Raw genomic sequence first — 19176 nt, 5'->3', positions numbered from 1 at the left:
ATTCCCTATCCCTGTAAACATTTAAGTTCAGGTTGGATGGGGATATAGCTGAGGATGACCCTGCCCATGACACAGGGAAGTGGACCAGATGACCTTTGGAGGTCCCTTCTAACCCAAAGTATTCTATGACTTTATGAATAACTGCAAAACATAGTTTAAACCATAATGAATTTCTTAGATTACATTTATCATTGTGATTTGTAAGAAGACTGAAAAGTTGATTCAAAAGGCTTGAGAGGGAAAAGAATTCAAAGAGATTGGCAAACAAGAGAGAGAAATCCTTTATAAGTTTCTTTAAGCCTTTAAGTTAAGGCAGGGCAGATTGCCTCTTTTTTATCTCTTTTTTCTCCTTTTGAGATGATCTCAATTCTGCATTTTCTGTAAATAATAATAGTAGTAGTAATAACAACAAAAATAAAACTGCAAGACCAAGCAAGGACTTAAATGTATCTTCATACACAACAAGATAGTTTCAGAAAGAGTGGCCCCTGTAGGTATTTTGGAATCAGTGCTCTGCACTGCTAAAGCTCAGCTCATTCCAGCTCTTACTTCACTCTCAGCAAACGTGTTCAAAGATCATAATCTGCAAATAATAAACCCATTGCAATGGATTTGCAGGCAATATGAGTCAATGACTCCCCTGTATAAAGCCTGGAATCACATTTGCTGCTCAGCTACTGACAGAAGAAGGATCTCTGCTGTTCTGACCTGCAGATTTGTGGGATCCTCAGTCCTGCAGTGGAGCTGGTACCATGTGTTGCCTCCCACCTCTGTTCCTACTGCTCCAAGGAAGTAGCAGACTAACACATGAGTTGCTGTTCTGTGTGAGGCTCTCAGCAGTTTGCCTGAATTACTCATCTCCAAAGCCAAATTTACTCTGAAACGTGATATAAAAATGGCACCTTTCTTAATAAACTATCTGCTTCTCATGTATGTTCAACCCCATGGAATAGTCAGTCTCAGAAGGGCTGGAACTCCGTGTGTGGGTAAAGTGAAGCACACAGGAAGTATTTTCCTGCTTGGAGATGAAGCTTTTAGCATGGGTTCTGATATTTATGGAAGTAGGCATAACGGCAGTTTTTGGTAAACTAATCAATATCGGATCATAATTATGCTGGGTCTGCCCAAACCTGGGGGAAGGAGGAGCCTTTGCTTTCCACAACGAGCGTTCTGGCTGTAAATGATCGTCCTTCAGGATCATAATCAGCGTTCTGCTTCATCAAACACATAATCAGCAGCGTACCTGTGTGTGCCTGCCCAGGCCCGCCTGCACACACCCCTGTAAACCTCAGAGTGTGAGGATGTCACCGAGGGCTTGGTGCAGTGGCGGGGGAGAGAGGCTTGAAGGCTGAGAAGAAACAAGCCAGGCTGAGATTACGGAGTCACACCATTTCAGTCTTTCTATTTCGAGCCAAGTCATTGGAGAGGCAACCAGCTTTGAATACCATAATGCCTTTTGTTTTAATGAATCCCTTTCAAAGCTTGCTTTTCACACTTTTGAAGCTTAATGTTAGCACCGTAAAACTAGACAATCTACAGCATACGTCTCGGTGATGGAGAAGATATATATATTTCATTTGATAGTCAGGCTCCCTTGCAAGTCTTCAGTAATCACCCATCTAAGACTGATTTTCCTTTCTCTCCCCAGGTTACTTAGCTCTTTATTTCTGAGATTTGATTTCATTATCTACAGAACACGCAGACATGTGAAATGATTGGGGATGGAACGCACGGCGCTAAAATTCCACCTCACAATTTACAGTCACTTCAATATTTCTTATTCTGATGGAATTACATCTTTTAAACTCATCATTTAAACTCTCCTGGGCATTGGGAAACTATTATGGAGATCTAATTATATGTCTTACTATAAACTGCCAGTAAGAACGTCAACCTAAGTCAGACTGAACAAGTTCTTGGAAGCAGACACGTCCCACCAGCCCACAGCTCACTGCTGCCATTTCACGTGATCTTCATAGAAGCACAGAATGATTTGGGTTGGAAGGGACCTTAAAGACCATCCAATTACACCCCCCTGCCGTGGGCAGGGACATCTTCCACCAGTCCATGTTGTTCCAAGGCCCATCCAACCTGGCCTTGGACACTTCCAGGGATCCAGGGGCAGCCACAGCTTCTCTGGGCAACCTGTGCCAGGGCCTCCCCACCCTCACAGGGAACAATTTCTCCCTAAGATCTAATCTAACCCTGCCCTCTGGCAGTGTGAAGCCATTCTTCTTTATCCTGTCCCTCCAGGCCCTTGTCCCAAATCCCTTTCCAGTTCTCTTGGAGCCCCTTTAGGTATTGGAAGGTGCTGGAAGGTCTCCTGGAAGTCTTTCCTTCTCCAGGCTGAACAGCCCCAACTTGCTCAGCCTTTCATTTTGAACAAACTGGAGAACACACAGAGTTCTGTGTCTGATAATAAATTGCACCAATTGGCAAGATTTGAGGTCTTTTTTCCCCCCCCGGGATGCAAGCCTGTAGTTAAAAAAATAAAATAAAATAAAAGACAAAACCTGAAAGCTGAACAAAACCATCTTTCACTGTGAGGTACAGCAAGCCCAGCGATGCTGTGTTCATATCCTGTTCCAGGGGACCAGCTGAGCTTGTCCTGTCTCTTTGAGCCACTCATTTTCCCCGTGAGGTGGAAGAACTTAAACTTTTATTATGTTGTTACTAAAGCTACTTAGAAATGCTGCACGAAATAAATACTCCAAAGCAAATTTTCACTTGCTTAAAAACTGAAAAAAAAAAAAAAAGTCATAAATCGTTCAGAAATTGAATTTTGAAAGTTAAAAAAAAAATAATTATAAAAAAAGAAGTCTGAGAGTGTCTAAAAGTCCAGTGTGGATTTTTTTTCAGCAGTTTCAGATTTTCAATTTTGAAAGTTAGTTATTTGTGTTTTGCTTAGAGCTGCAAATATAAACATTTACACATTAATAACTGTGGAAAAATAAACCCACATTTTTACAACGGCCAAAAAGATTTTCCATCCTTTTAAGGCATTTTGGTAGTCATTTTTAATTTACAGATGTAATTCCAAAGTAGACCAAAGTAAAAATTAAAAAGTACTATATTTTTCTTAAAGTTGGATTTCTGCTTTTTAGAATTTCTGCAGTTTTAGGAAACAAAACTTTATTTTAAAAATACATTAACAGGAACTGTGAATTAGAAAGTCCAGAAATAACTGCATTACCAGTTGCATTTTGATAAATACTTCTGAACATTTAGACTGATGTCCTGGGCTTCGTTTTTAATGGCAGGATGGCTAATAGGAATTAATGCTATTTTTAGAGATATATGTGTGTGTAGCATAAAAAGGGTTTTTTTTTGCTATCTGATTATTGTGTTGTGGCCTTAGACTGTGTGTTGTTGGGTGCAGTGCAGCTCAACCTTTTGGGCAGGTGCCACAAAAAGCAGAATAACATCAAGTTCCTGTTAGTAGCCACATACAGTTTGTAGATAGGATGATGATTTTTAATATGGAAAACTGTCATCATTTCTGGACTCAAAATACCTGTGCTTGTTCTCGTGGCTGAAAGAATTGTTCCCACCGCTCTCTGAGACAAAACATTCTGATTTAGCATCTCTTTTTTATCAAACAGATGGTTGGACTTGTTGTTCTTAAAGGTCTTTTCCGACCTTAATGATTCTTTGAAAAATGTCCTCTCCCCGGGTCGCCTTTTGCAGATCCCGTCCTGCAAACCTCTGAGGAGCACATCTTGCGTAGACACAGGACTGAAAACCAAACCCAGCTGAATTAATGAAGTTTTGCTTTCTGTAGCATCATGCTGTGTGTATACAGGGCTTCCTACAGCAGTAACCTCAGCTCCTCCCTTGTGGCCTCTGATGTTCATGTTTTATCTCATTTTCTCACCCCCATCCCTCTCCTCTCTGCTGCTGCCTCATCTGTAGCTCACTTTTCACTCCAGGCTGGGCAGTGAAATGCAGGAGGATGTGAGGCTGGTTTTGGCTCCTGCCCAGCCAGTACCCCGTGGTGGTTGCCCAGCTGGTACCTGTGTCAGTGCACTGGCCTGACAGCTCCTGACTTCACACAACAAGTTTCCCTCCACAGGACTCTTAATTCAGGTCACTGTTCTCCTACCCAGACAGTTTTTCATTAAATTCCAGCTATTCAGAATCCTTAAGATCTCTGTCAGATCTCTGTCAGATGGTTTTTAAAGTTGGCTGAGACATTAAAATGTATTGGTAAAAATGGGCCGAGTTACTGTAATTTTTGGGCCTCATTTCCTCAGAAAACCAGTCAGAAACAAAAGCCTTTATGATCAAGACTGTGGTCCTGTTGTGCTCTACTCTGTGACCTGCAGTTGCTAGAAATTGGTATTGTAGCATGTTATGATCCATAAATAAACACCTCCATATGATTTCTGCAGTGAAATGTTAATTTTTTTTTCCCACATGACTTTCCCAGAATGGGTTTCAGGTGTGGCTGGGGTTTGTCCTTCTTACTGATGATTTAATCTCAGCCAGTTTATAGACTGAAAGCTGAAAGATAAGAACTTCCAAGATTCCTGCACTGGTTTGGATGAGCTGTCTCCCTCTTTCTGATGAATGTTGCTTGAGTGTAGGATATTTATTGCTTTTTCTCTGTGCCTGCTTTTCCCAGTAGCCACTAATAACACCCCAGGAATGGTGACATGGGGTGCTCAGGATCGGGTTTGGACATTTAGGTATGAACTAATATTAGTGCTGACTGTGCTGTGGTATCTTTCTATCAGCCACACACTCACACTTGTTCATCCACTTACTTTGCAGCAGCCAAATAAAAATAAAAATAAAAATAATAATTAAAAAAAGAAGCATATATCCTGGTCATATTTGCCCTTTTTACACCTCTGATCAAGTCTTTATGTATCATGTAGTAAGTACATCCTTTCACGTGACCCTTATGTACATTTGACTGGTCGTTTCCATTCCCTTGTGCTGAGCTGTGCTCTTGCAAATACCTTTGGAAGACTTGGTGGACTTTAGGGCACGATTTTCCCTAAAGTACCTGGAGTACCTCCCTTCAATCTGCAGTTATTATACTCCTTATCTTTTAGTCACAGGTATCCTGGGTTGGATAATCAAACCCTGGATAATAATTTCAGTAGCTATATCAGGCTACAACTCAAACTTTCTAAAGGTCAAAGTTGATGACGACGAGGCAAATACCTCCTGTAATTTATTCCTGCAAATTTGCTAAAACAAAGGTCTAGGGGAGAACATCTCGATCATACTCAGTTTTTATCAACTTCATAGGCCTCTGAAAGTGCTCACAGCTTGGTGTCTTTTGTTTAATATGGGTTACAACAGTCTGGACTGGGGAACAGCCCTCAGAGTGTTCTCAGCCTTGTTTGTCACATATTTGTGTTCTGGCTCCTGAGCTCTGTATGTCAGTCACTTCCACATAGATTAAGTTGTATTGCTGTTTATAAATGCTATTTGTGGTAAAAAAGGATAAATGTTTAGCACTTTGAAACCTGCCAAAAATTGACATAGACTCCAGAGACACCCTCGGAATAAAAGCCACGAATATTAACTCACGGAATTAGACTGATGGGACACCTAAAACCGAAAAAAACATGTTCTGTTGGAACAGATTTTATTGCAGATAACCCATACGATGTGAATTATATTATGGATAGACACTTACAGAATATTTTCAGTCTGTGGGCTTAAATCTCTCTATTCAAGTATAGGCATAAGTTTCTTCCTTACATTATGTAAATGCTTTTGAAGAAAACACAGGACTTCCTCCAAAAGAGGAAATCTTATCATCATCTTTTTACAGCAAAGCTACTGTCTCATAGACAGACTCGCAGATGTTTTAGGGAGGGCCAACAGCACCTAGAAATTAAATCTGGCTGCTCTGAATCATTATTAACTGTTTTGATTTTTTGTTGTTTTGTTTTATTTATCCCCTCTTCCTTCTGCTGTGTCCTGTGTGTTCTGACAAGCAACCTACTGTCCAGGTTTAGAAAAAGAATCTGAAGCTGCCTCAGTTTAGGTATTCTGTGTTGTACCAGCATTTGGAGGGGCACAGCACCTGCATATTAAGATATAAGGCCAGGGGAAGCATTAGGGATCAGAAAGCAAAACAAGACCTTCAGAAGAAAACAGTGAACCCAATTCTAATCAAAATTAACATTAAATGACAAACTCCTTTCAGTGTCTCAAAGGAGAGGAAGGCACACCCAAAGAAATAAAACCCTCATATTTAGGGGGCAGGGTGAAGAGGAAAGAGAGAACTCTGAGGATTCACACCAGCTGGTGTCAGTTATGGAAAGTGGGTGATGACATAAGGAAGTGGTTTTCCTTCAGTCTCCCTTACAGTCAACAGATAGTTCCTCTTTGGAGGGTGATTTGGGGTTTCAGGGATGCGTTTTGCACAAGCTCATCTTTCTTTGTATAGAGAGAGTCAAGAACAAACTGCTGCCTAATTCAGGCACCCCAAAAACAAGAGCCCAAAGGCAGGTTTGTGTAAACAGGCCTTTGAATTTCAAGCCAGTCAACAGTGCAGCAACTGGGGCATTTCTGGGGGGCTGGGGAAGCACAGTCTCCCTTCTCATTACCATAACAGCAGGTTCTGGGGTGCCCTTTGTTGCAGACAAGGGGGCACGAGGTAGAGTTATAAATCCTGAAGGCAGCTTTTTTTTAATTCAATATCTGTATAATTTAGGGAGAGCTGAAAACACAGAAAGAGCAGGTCATGGCCCCTTACTGAGCTCACATAACACTGAGAATTTGTAAGGGAGCTGATAGGGTGCTCGAAGACGCAAAATTTCATGCAAGTGTTAAGTACTGGCAGAATATCCAAGAAGGTCATAACTTCAAAATTTAGTCTTGCATGAATGTTTACTAAAGATTTATTCTGTAAAGGCAAAGTTGAAGCGAGGCCACACTTAAATAGATGATCCACAGGAGCCTTGCCAAGGCTGTGCTGCATTCCCAAAGAGGAGGTGCTGGCTGTTTCCGAGGGGAATTGCAGTGTTATTGGTAATATTGCCCCACTCTGTTGCATGAAACTGCTCCTTGACAAAATTTTGACGTTTTTGAAGCCATAAATCAACCTAAATGCCTTTGGACCTGAGGCCACCTGTGGCATCAGCTTGTGCTCCTTAGAAACTCAGCTCCTTACCCTTGTTGCTTAGTACGTTTTGTTTCCATCTGAGGTGACTCCAGTGCTCTTGAATATGGAAATCTGGGAGCTGGTTTTCCCAAAAGCAGTCTATCAAATGCTAATACAGATTTATTTCTGTGCCAGTGCTACGTGTTTAAGGCTTGGATTCATTCAGTGTAGGTGCACTGCACTGCATGTAGTTCTTTGGTAGGTTTTTCTAGCAGCTTCTACAATGGTGATAGGCAGGGATGTAATGTTCTGAACTGGCTTAGAAAGCTCCACTGGATAAAGCTCTTTACTCTTTCAGCTCCCACTGAATTTATGGCCTTAACACCACGGAGGCAGGAATAGCCTGAATGTCACCATCTTGGAGTAAAGAACTGTGAGCCCCTGGCATGCTGTTCAATATTCCACTGTTTGTCTACTCTCATTTGGTTAAATAACTGGTGGATTTACTACAGGAAAGGAAATTTAGGAACATATAAAAAAAATCTGACCTAAAAAATTAGAGACAATGAGCTGTTACTTTAATTTTAATTAATAATGGTATTGGCTTGAACTTATTTCATAGGATCATAGAATTAACTGGGTTGGAAGAGACCTCTGAGATCATCAATTCCAACCCTTGATCCAACCCTGCCGTGGTTCCCAGGCCATAGCACTGATGCCACATCCAGTCTCATCTTAAAAACTTCCAGGGATGGTGAATCCACCACCTCCCTGGGCAGCCCATTCCAATGGCTGAGCGCTCTCCCTGTAACAAATTTCTTCCTAAACCTCCTTGGAATGCAGGTCTTTGTCTCCCTCAAAGTGCACCTCTCCAGGTTTATCACTGTGACACTGAGGTGTTTGTGGTGCTCTGAAGTGGGGAGTGCTTTAACACCGCTGATTTACTCTTCCAGGTCTGCAGTAATTTCCCTGCTGCCCAATTACGAGGCTGTGTTTAATTTGCCCTGCACACGATGTTTACTGAGGCACATGTGGTGCCATATTTCAGCAAACTGGGCCCCTGTCAGGTAGTTTTGGGTAAGGCTGCAGTGTGTACCCTTTTGATCAAGTGAGGGAAACTTTGATCTGCATCATAATACCCCTGATGGATCATTTTTGTCTGGTGAAAGCATGGATGCTTTTGCTTTTTGAAACAGGGACTTGATTTTATAGATATATATATTTTTTTTTTAACCAAGTGAAGCTGTGAGCACAGAGGGTTGGCCTTTCAAAGTGGCTTGTGAAGAATTATGAGGCAGAACTCAGTGACAGCTATATTGCATTAGAGGAGATTACTGCACATAGTTTGTGTATTATTCTTCAAATAATGAGTCTTCATAAAAGCTCTCATATTTCAAAAAAATCTTTGTGCTCGCTCCAGGACCTTTAGAAGATGCCAAGCTCTGTAATCACTGAAGAGAAACAAGTATGGAGTTTTTAGAACTCTTTTTATTAAAAGGCACTCTAAATGTGGGAAATTCTGAACAGAAATGTTTAATGTTGTACATTCAAAAAAAAAAAAAAAAAAAGCCAAAAAAACTAAATCAAAACAACCCACAAACCAGAGATATGACAATTTTACATAAAGAAACTTACATTGTTCTGTATTGTCAGCTAGAGACTGACCTGTAGTCACATCAGCTAAAGAAACTTCTGGAAGCTTGGATACATAAAGAATCGAGTTTTGGATTCATGAAGAATCAAAATCAGCTTCAAATTTTGATATTCACTGTCAGTAATACAGCAGCATGAGGTGGAGAGCACAGTAATTGTGGAGGGAAGCACAGTCCTTTTCCAAAGCCTTCTATAATGTTGTCCTCCTAATGGGTTTATGAGCAATGGCAAAGTACGTGGAATTTAATTTCCAAATGGGATTTCAGCACTGCATTTGTTTCTTAATTGACATTAATTTTGTTCAGTAGAGCCGTTTCTAAGTGTTATGAAATGTCTTTAGTGTTACTTTCTACTTGTAGAAAGCAACCAGAAACAAAAAAAAATCCCACAAAAGCAAACAAAACCAAAAAGCAAAAAGCAAAAAGAAAAAAACCCCAAGCAAAGCAAAACAAGGAAAAACAGACCCAGCCCTACGAGCCAGGCTGTGATCTTGCTGCAGTCAGGGCTTTCTTGAAAGGCATGGATGGTGATTGATGGTATATCAGGCATCAATCATCTCTGTCCAGGGGGCAGGATCCATTTGTGACTTGGAGCGGCTCTTGGAAAGGATGATGAGAAATCCATTTTTGCAGAAGACGATCAATTTTTAATCTTGTTGCAGCCATTGTCTGGCACTCCCACAGCCAGGTCTGCCCGAGAGCTGTCAGCAGCTCTCACTGGGCTAAATCTCCAGGCCTTAGAGAAGCTGATGATGATGTTTAGTGTGCCAGCCTGTTCCTGCAGCTGGGGCAGGTGGGAATGCAAGTGTGACACGTGTAGCATTTACTCTGTTAAACCTTTACAGCTTATTGCATCTGACTGCCTTTAAGTGAAGCTGTTTTGCATGTTTATCATAGTGAGGGTAACTTCCTTAAGGCCTTTCATAGGCAATCTCCTTCCCATTTTGACCAAATAGCTGTTTAACCTCCCAAATCATCTTTTTCCTCAGTCATTTTTGTTTTACTTACTGTACTTATATAAAAAAACCCATAAAGCTCCAAAGCCACTCCATTTAAATATTTCAGCAGAACCTGAGACACTGCATGAAGCTACACAATGTGTTGTGGTTCTCGATTTAACCTGGGGATATTTAGTTCATCATTTTTATCTTTGCTCATCACCCTCCTCTTTGTCACACCCCTTTTGCATCAGACCCTCTAGACCTGCAGTCTCGTGATGTTTGTCACACTTTACAGCCCCCTTCAGTTTTCACTGTTATTTTTCAAAGTCCTAACCCTCTTTTTCTCTACTGGGATAACCTCCCATACTCTTTCCTTTCATGTAATTTCCTGCTCCGCGATTTCATCCTTCCACATTCACCTTATCACAACTCAACCCTCCCAGGTCATACAGAATGCAAAATTTAATCTCTGCCTTCCACTTTTGGGTTCTTTGACTTCACTAAAACTCTTCAATGTCTGTTCAGTCTCTACCTGTATTTCTGTTTTTCCAGCATTTTTGATGGGAATCTCTGTACTGTCCCCTACCTGTTAATGCCCTGTGGAAGTCTTTATTGCTCAAAATAATAAATATTTAGTATTATCCCAGAACTGCAATCAGAGTTTAGTTTTCATTGTTGTATCCAGACATAAAAGACAGAGTTCATACCCTGATAATACTCATGTGTTTGAGGGGTATGTGAATATCTTTACCCCAAACATATAATTTTTTATCTGCTTTTATATACCTGCACTCATATTGTTAGGAAGGCTGAGGCTTGCTCTTGCTGAGAAATGTTTTTTTGAAAAGCTGGTTTAAAATTTGTTGTCATAAAAATTGATGAACCACCCACCCCACCCCCTCAAAAACAAAGAAACTTAAATCAATGGGGATTAAGTGCCTAAGTCCTTGGTAACTGGATTCTTCTCTGCTTAAGGCCTTATAACGTTCTGAGGACTCCTTTGAGGAGGACTGAGGACTCCTAGAAAGAATGTTTTTCTGTGTGTGTATTTTATGCTATTTCAAATTTCTAGTCAAAAGCTGTCATTTCAATTGTTTCCCATTAGTAAATTCACCCTCTTTTTTTTTTTTTCCTGATTTGGGAAGTTTCTCTTTAGAGAGAAGAAACCTCACATGTGTAAACATATATTAAGAATTTTAAACTGAAAGAGAGAGAGTTTAGATTAGATATAAGGAAGGAATTGTTGACTGTGAGGGTGATGAGGCCCTGGCACAGGTTGCCCAGAGAAGCTGTGGCTACCCCTGGATCCCTGGAAGTGTCCAAGGCCAGGTTGGACGGGGCTTGGAGCAACCTGGACTAGTGGAAGGTGTCCCTGCCCAGGGCAGGGTTGTGGAATTAAATGATCTTTAAGGTCCCTTCCAACCCAAGCTACCTCATGATTCTAGGAAGTATTACCTGAGTTTTTATCTTAGGGTCAAATCTTAAATATTTTTATTTAATATATCCCAGCAATTTGTAGTTTGAGTGTCCAACTGTGATACGTGCTTGAAATGTTAATCTTTTTGCTCTTTAATCCATCAAGACATAACTGGTGGCATTACTGTCCACATCCCCCAAGTTCCCATTTTTTGATCCCTTTTTCATGTGACGTTCTTTGCAGAACTGACTGGGACTTTCTCTCCTAATGCTCACTGCCTTATTCTCCAGAACTCAATTTCACAGCACGTTGGAGGAGACACAATTTAACTGCACTGGGGAAAGCTTTCTTTTCATCCCTTTCAATTAAATTAATACCTGTTTGGGAGTGCTCTGCAGGTGTAAACTGGAGTTGGGTTGCAGGGCACTCGAAATGGGAAATGGTGAACACGGTGCTCCTTGGTAAACTTTTGTTACAGACACTGCCAGGCTTTATAAAGTTTAGCAATCTGTTAGAGTCATTCATCTCCTGCCGTGACTTTACCTTCCAGTGTCAGGATTAGACGTTTCATTCTTTACTAGGCTAGTAAAGTAGCACGGAGACATTTTGGTTCTAAAATTGTTACATAGCCACAGAAAACATCATTTTGGTGGGCATTTAACCTCTCTGAGCTCAATTATAGCTGTGAAGTGACAATGATAAACCAGCCCTAAACAGTGCTTAGAACAGTACAACATGATGCTATCACAAACAGCAACTGGACTGTGCACCATAAACTGACTAAATTGACTGAACTGCAAAGACATAAAACCTGCCTTGTGCTACACCACTCATTGCTTTTAAAAATATTTGCAGGTTTTGATGTTTTCATTCTATATATTTTTTTTTTTTTTGTTGGTCACACTGGAAATTTTATTAATTTTTTTACCTTTATGTTGATTAATAAAGTTTTCTCTGTGACAAAATGAATTAAGCAAGACCTTAATTTAATGTGCTTCCCCCTCTAACAAATGAAGTTTCATGTGGTGGAAACTACCCACGCTTTGAGTCCACCTCTAGCTTAAAAATCCAATGTGTGTGGGGGGGGTAAAAATCCTGAAGCATTGTCTTATGAGTAATAGCTTTTGTCGTAATATTTACATCAGGATGCAGCATAAATGAAGGCACTGCAGAGACATTCGTTAGTGCAGGTACCTGCACGAGCTCTCGTGCTGGTTTTAGAATAAAACACGACGTGCTTTTGCTGCTTTTTTAATGAGCATTGAAATTCCAGCCACAGACTTCTCCCATTCCCTCCCAGGCTGATGTTACCTGTGTGGGACGGTGAAATCCCTGGATGCAAAGCCATCACTTTGGCTGGACTTTGTTGCACCGTGCAGAGGAACACACGAGATTAGTTTTCCAGTAGTTATTTACCCTGATGAATGGCCCTAATTGGATCAAACAGACTGGTAGTGGGGAGCCAATCCTTTCAAATGTCTCGTCTTGTGCCATTAATATTACCTTGTCATGTATCCATTTGAGCTGTTGGATGAATGTCTTGCCTTCACACTCCTGTCACATTTAACAAATGATTTTGTCAAGTCATTCTTTAGAGCTTGTGCTGAAGGATGGCAAAATTTGTGGTCTCCTGCGTGCATAAAACCCATTAACTACACCTTCCAACTTCAATGCAAGGGCATCCTAAAACTCAGATAACAAATTTCTAAAGAAATTATAATGCCTGTTTACAAGAGGGGGCAGAAATATGCTCCTGATATCTATGATTAACACAGCAGAGGGAAATAGAATTCATTAATTTTGTATTTATCAAACCTGTGACAGTCGGAATTCGGATTTACTTTTTTTCAGCTGCTGCAATTACAAACCCCAGAAGGCAGCACACAGTTGCCATTAGAAATGAGATACCTATTTAATTAATTCATTTTGATTCAGATAAAACTCTAGTGCATATTTACTGGGTGAAACTCCAAATTGCTGGTTCGCTGATGCTCTTGCTGTCCTTTTTATTGATTTGTAGACTGAAGATATTTAACACTGATGAAAATAAGCTGCCTCCTTGAACATCCTGAGATTTTCTTAGAATTCCACGGGGAATATTGTTATAGCCAGATCTATACCACCACATTAACTGTGATTAAAAGTTGAATTGAATAAAACCCTTTATGGAACGATGCAAACAGAAAACCATCAGTGTTCATTTAGCACTTAAAGTAAGTTTTTTTCAGTGCAGTGGACTGTAGGTTTTACTGACACATTGAACTTGAGCAAGTGGATTTTCTTAAGGCTTTTTCACTGAGTAGGAGATGGAAACCACGTGGGGTTTTCAAAATCTTTGTGTGTTCCTTTGGAAATGCCACCACTTGGCCTGTTTTGGAACTATGGGCGTCAAAGTCTGGCTACAGGCACACGAGTGAGGCATCTGAGTTCAGAGCAGACATCTGCAAAAGGTGATCAAACACATTTGTGAGGCACCTTCTCTGGCAGTATCTCCCCCTTAATGCTGGCTAAATAATGAAGGTGAAACCCTTCATTTAGTGGGGAATCACAGAATGTCCCGAGTCGGGAGGATCATTGAGTGCCACTCCTGGTTGTCCAGCACAGGACAACCCCAAGAATCTCACCGTGTGTCTGAATTTTTAAGTTGGAGGATTGATGGACACAGTGGTTAGAAATCTATCAGCCACAGAATGCAGGGTGCTGTGCTGGTGCACTGTTCTCTGACTCTTATCATCTTAGAATATGGGGGGGGTTTGCAATGTTTTGATGTATTTGAAGCAATATTAGTGTTTATATGGAGAAAACTCTTCACGGATAGGGATCTCATTGTGTGAGGTGCTCTGCGAACAGACCCAAAGGATGGTCTGAAAGGGCTTTTAATGTAAGAATAAAATACGAGTCAGCAAGTGGATAGCAGCAGATTGAGGAGAGGAAAAAAAAGAAAGAGTACAAGATGTAAATGTAATAGGTGGTGGCAAACACACACACACCAGATTCCTAACTCCTGGCAGGTCTCTGATAGGTTCCTCTTCTTTTCTTTTTGTCTTTTTCCTCTGCCTGTTTGCTTTTGTTACTGGCTTAGCTATTTTGAGTTCCTTTAATCATTTTGGAAGTGGAGAAAAACTTTCTGGGTAGAATCTGAGTCGAATTCATTTTCCAGGGGGATCGGGAACTGCTGGGTTTAATGCACTGACTGCCGTAGTTGTGAGAGAAATAAAAGGGAACCCCTCACACAAACACATATATGATATTCTGCTCTGCTTGTTTTTACTGCACCGCTCAGGGCTTGAATGGAAATTCAGTGAAGTTGGCTTTGCCCTTATTCAAATAGGGCTGAGAATTGCTGCCATCAAGCAGCAAACACACCTCGGTGTATTTACAGTTCCTAACAATATACAGTTCTCAGGATGATTGGGTGTTTTGATGACACCTTGTCTAGCTAAAGCTTTCTTGTCTGGACTGCAAAATAGAGAAAATTACCTTTCTGGATGTTTCATCTGACTAAAAGTGCATGATTTAAGGAGACTAATGGCTACCCAGGCCTGCAGGCTGAATAGCTCCCAGCTTGTGTTCCAGTCCACAGTATTTCATTCTTAACAACCAAAAAGCTGGAGAAGGCATACTCAAAATGTTTCTGATCCACAATCCCACAGAGCAATTATGCTTCCAGGAAGAATTATTTAAGATTTCAGTCATCTTTCTGGCTGTCTTTCAGATTTTGGTGAAGTTTGACACTAATGAGTGGTTATTAATAAGGTAGAGAAGAAGTTAGTGGCATCATTCTTACAGTAATATTGTTCCAAACAGATGTTTTCATAAAGTAACAGGTGTTAAATCTTCAGTAACTTGTAGGATGTGGGTTTTTTTTCCCTTTGTAATAAATTATGGTATGTTTTCTAATCTGCCTGGAAAATGCTTAAAAGGGTTTTATGTTTATACGTGCTGAAAGTATTTGAAAAAGAATATGAAGCACAAGGCACCTGATACACGAAATATTAATTATTGCATAGAATAGTATTCAGTGCAGGAATTAGAGAAGGCTTAGAAATATTCAGGCTAATATCTTTTATGGTTGCTTGGAGCTAAGCTCCTTAATCCATATTTGGCTTTTAAGTGAGCTGAACTGTTTTTTTCAAGTAGCGGGGGGAGCTTTCAGTTCTCATCAATCTGTGATGTGTTCTGCAGGTAATCACCATCATCCTGCACAGATCCAGTCAGTCCAGTAGGATTAGGTTCATGCCAGCATGAATCCCAGGAGGCTTTGGCAGAGCCTAAGGCCTTTAGGTGTTTAATTTTGTGTGCTTGCTGGACATATTTAACTTGGAAAAAAGGAAGTAAAAAATTCAAAGCTTCTGTATATTGCTGTGAGATGTGACACATCGATGCTCAAACGTGAATAGCCAAGAATGGTGGGAATGGGTATGGATAACTCTCCTTGATTTACTGGTCTGCTTTCTCTTGTCACAGCTGCGGAAGGCAGTGATGGATCACATATCAGATTCCTTCCTGGAGACCAATGTCCCGTTGCTGGTTCTCATCGAGGCTGCAAAAAGCGGGAACGAGAAGGAAGTGAAGGAATACGCTCAGGTCTTCCGTGAACACGCCAACAAGTTAGTGGAGGTAAGTGACCTTAATGACCCAGCCAGAATTCCAGCTTCCCTCTCTAGGAGAGGCGAGAAAAAATGATGAAATGTTGCAGTTATGGATTCAGGAGTTTTGGTCAACTTTGTCCCAGTGATGGCACAGGAAATGCCTGCATGACTGGAAAGCACGTGCTGGGGTTTAGCAGCTCATTAAAGCAGGTGAGCCTGTTAAAAGTGGTATTTCCAGTATTTTTCCAAAAAGCCTGAGCAACAAGAAGTAAATGTCAGTTCAGCTTTGCTAACTATACATTTGATCTTAATCCCTGTTAAATAAAAAGCCAAAAAGGGGCTTCACAGTTCTGTATCTGGTCCCGGTCAAAGGCTGCTCCTGCCTTGTCAGTCTGAACTAAAACAGGGAAAATTACATATAGAGAAATCATAGCCCTAAGAACACATATAGTCTAGAAAGGTCTGTATATCCTGTATAAATATATATATATTTATAGTATCTTCTCTTTCTGAAGAGACATGCTGTGTAAAGTCAACCAGTGGTAATTTCAAGTCTTCAGGGATGATATTGAAATAGCTTTATTTATGTATAAATAAATTTAAATACAATAAATTTGTTTGTCTGTTTATTTATTATTTATTTATTTATTTATTTATGGCCATGGGGAATATAAAATGTAATGACTGAAACCTTGGATTCACATCGAATGGACTTTTATTAAAATGATACTGTTCACCTCACTCTGCCCTTGAACAGATCAAGGACTATGAAAAAATGTTTATATTTCTTCAAGACAAATATAACTCAGTGCTTTCCTTGATAACATTGTGTGGCATTAATGACTTTTCTGTGCTAGCATTATTTTGAAGAGTGTGCAAAACACTTTCTAGCGTTCTCCAGCAAAGGAAAATGCTGTTAGGGAACTACTGCTTTAACAAGTATTGAACTGCACCTTTGAATATCTTCTGTTCTTAAAACAGGCCTCATCCTAATTCTGCAGTGCCTGAGCTGAGGGAAGGAATAAGGGTTTCTTAGTTACTATTGACTAAAGCTTTGTTACTGCCTCCTTGAAACTGGAGCTGTGGCAATGAAAAAGGAAATGGGCAGTAAGGATATACAGGGAAAAAAAAACCAAACAAACTGAAAACCCCTCCACAACATTCACAGTTCTTTTATAGTGTCAGTCAGAGTTCTGGTCTTGTATGCAATGAACAAATGGGGTTAGTATTGCAACAGTCACTTCCTCCACCGATTTGGAACAAAGTTTTGCAATGACAGGTTTAATAGCATTATTAAAAAGTTAAAAATAACTAAGTAGATATTTTAAAATCATCATAGGAGGTAATGACATGAAAGGAGGAAAAATACATTTAGGATGTGTTAAAAAAAAAAAAAACAACAACAAAAAGCAAAAAGCCAACAAAAAACCCACAAAAAATAACCCCCCCCAAAAAAAAACCTCACCAGGAAAACCCAAACCACCTTTAACTGGAAGAAATAAAAAACATAATGGTGTTAAACTGACAGAGGGCAGGTTGAGTTCAGATCTTAGGAGAAAATTCTTCCCTGTGACGGTGGAGAGAACCTGGCACAGGTTGCCCAGAGAAGCTGTGGCTGCCCCATCCCTGGAAGTGTCCAAGCCAGGTTGGATGGGGCTTGGAGCAATCTGGGCTGGTGGAAGGTGTCCCTGCCCATGGCAGGGGATTGGAATGAGATGGACTTTAAGGTCCCTTCCAACCCAAACTGTGCTGTGGTTCTGTGATTCTGTGAAATCCAACCAAAGAGCAGTTTTTATTCTCTAGCTTCGGTTTTACAAGCCTGACATTACATTAGACTCATATTTTACATCAACCTGAAGTTTGGTAAATGATTTTCAATATTATGTGATCATCTTTAGGTACCCCACCAACAAAGCAATGATGATAGTAACAATAGATGTCTTGGGCTTAATATCTAATTTTTTTATTCCATTTAGGTTATTCCTGACTATTAGAAGCCGATTCTTAATTGATTCTTGGATGTTTGGGACAGCTGGTGCGAGTTTCTGGGTGCATCCATATTCTTTTCCAAGGATGGGGGTTTTTAGGGGGATCTTGCCCTTTTAGTTGTAAGGACTATTTCGGGTTCAGGTGAAAAGTGTCTTGAAGAAATTATTTCCAGCACAAGTGAAACTTTGAAACCCAGATTTCAAGTTCATGAGGCTGCACAAGGAAATAAGTATTTGGAGTAGAGTTATGCCCCTTCTCCACTAGATTTTACACTTAAAATAGTTCCATCATTTTTACTTATTGATGCCCAATGGGATCTCAGCAGATGGGCTTCTGTGGCTTTGTGGGTCAAGTATTTTGCAAATAGTAAAATGTGGTTTAAAGATGAGACATAATCAAGTGACTATGAAATGTAAGATACTTTCCCAGGCACAGGGCCAGAATTCCTTGCTAATATATGCAAACACAGCTCCACTGAAGTATGTGGAGTTGCACTTACTCATGTCAGAGGAATTTGGCACTGCAAATTCAACACTGTGAAAACTCTGTAGTATTAATCAATTTTAAAATCAGAATCTGAATTTCTTGGATGTCTTACCAAGCTCAGTAGAAAGCCTATCAAAAGGTCAGGAAAAAATAATCCGTGTTTTAATACTTCTTTACACAGAACCTACGTTTTTAACATCCTGAGGAAAAAAAAAGAAAAAGCAGTTCTTGATATTTGATGAATACAAATGGCAAAATTTTCTTTGCATGGCCAATGCATTTTTAAAAAATACCTGCTGTAAGCAGGAGGTTTATGGAGGTTAACTTTATTCTATAGTCCCTGTTGCAGAATACTCAAGTCTTCTCTCAAAAGCTGTTTTCATTAGATATATATATATATGTTTTCCCTTCCCTGCCTTTTATAATATCATTAATAACCACACAGATGAATTGTCATTTCTCTGGGCATTCACTGACAATCAGGTTTGTCTGTGGATTTTGTTGGAAACACAGAGCAAGGTGGTATTTTACTATGACGGAAATCATCCAAAGGAAATCAGATTTATTTTACCTGTCACACAGATTCTGGGCGTTAAAGAGAATAATAAAGTAGAATTTAGATGATGCCACTCCAGGCTTGGAGGGCTGACTCTTTTCCTTCCAATCATTTCTCAGCAGTCACCTCTCAGTTTTTCTCTGCCTTCGGAAACTGAGGTTAGAGAAGTGATGGCACCTACTCCAGGCCATGATCTTTGCCTCATGAATCCCTTTAATGTTTTCTTTTAAAAAAATTCTCTCTTAATGGCTGAAAGTCAGGAAATGCCCGAGTTGTAATGCCAGCTTCAGGTGTGACCTTGGGAAGTCATTTAACTTCTCTATCCAGGCACCTTCATCTGTAGCACAAGGTTAATGACAGATACTTCACACACCTACCACACAAAGGCACTTGACTGATAAATCAGCTCGGATTTATTCACTGCATCTATCAAAGCACTATATGGCAGCTAATTAATTAATGTTCATCATTTTG

The 19176-nt window shown here is 40.2% G+C and overlaps 1 protein-coding gene across 3 annotated transcripts in view; it reads left to right on the top strand.

Moving 5' to 3' along the window:
- Window positions 1-19176, top strand: part of LOC114068625 (catenin alpha-2) — a 148828-nt gene that overhangs the window by 37441 nt on the left and 92211 nt on the right. For all 3 annotated transcript variants that reach the window (XM_027904903.1, XM_027904904.1, XM_027904902.1), the window contains exon 3: window positions 15547-15699. In XM_027904903.1, coding sequence (XP_027760704.1) covers window positions 15547-15699 — 153 coding nt within the window. The remainder of the gene's footprint in view (window positions 1-15546; window positions 15700-19176) is intronic.

The sequence above is a fragment of the Empidonax traillii genome, unplaced genomic scaffold, assembly GCF_003031625.1.
Source record: "Empidonax traillii isolate 1590-97213 ecotype Southwest subspecies unplaced genomic scaffold, ASM303162v1 scaffold1101:size226669, whole genome shotgun sequence".
Taxonomy (NCBI): domain Eukaryota; kingdom Metazoa; phylum Chordata; class Aves; order Passeriformes; family Tyrannidae; genus Empidonax; species Empidonax traillii.
Note: the sequence above shows the minus strand (reverse complement) of the source record. Positions and strands in the feature narration are given on the sequence as shown.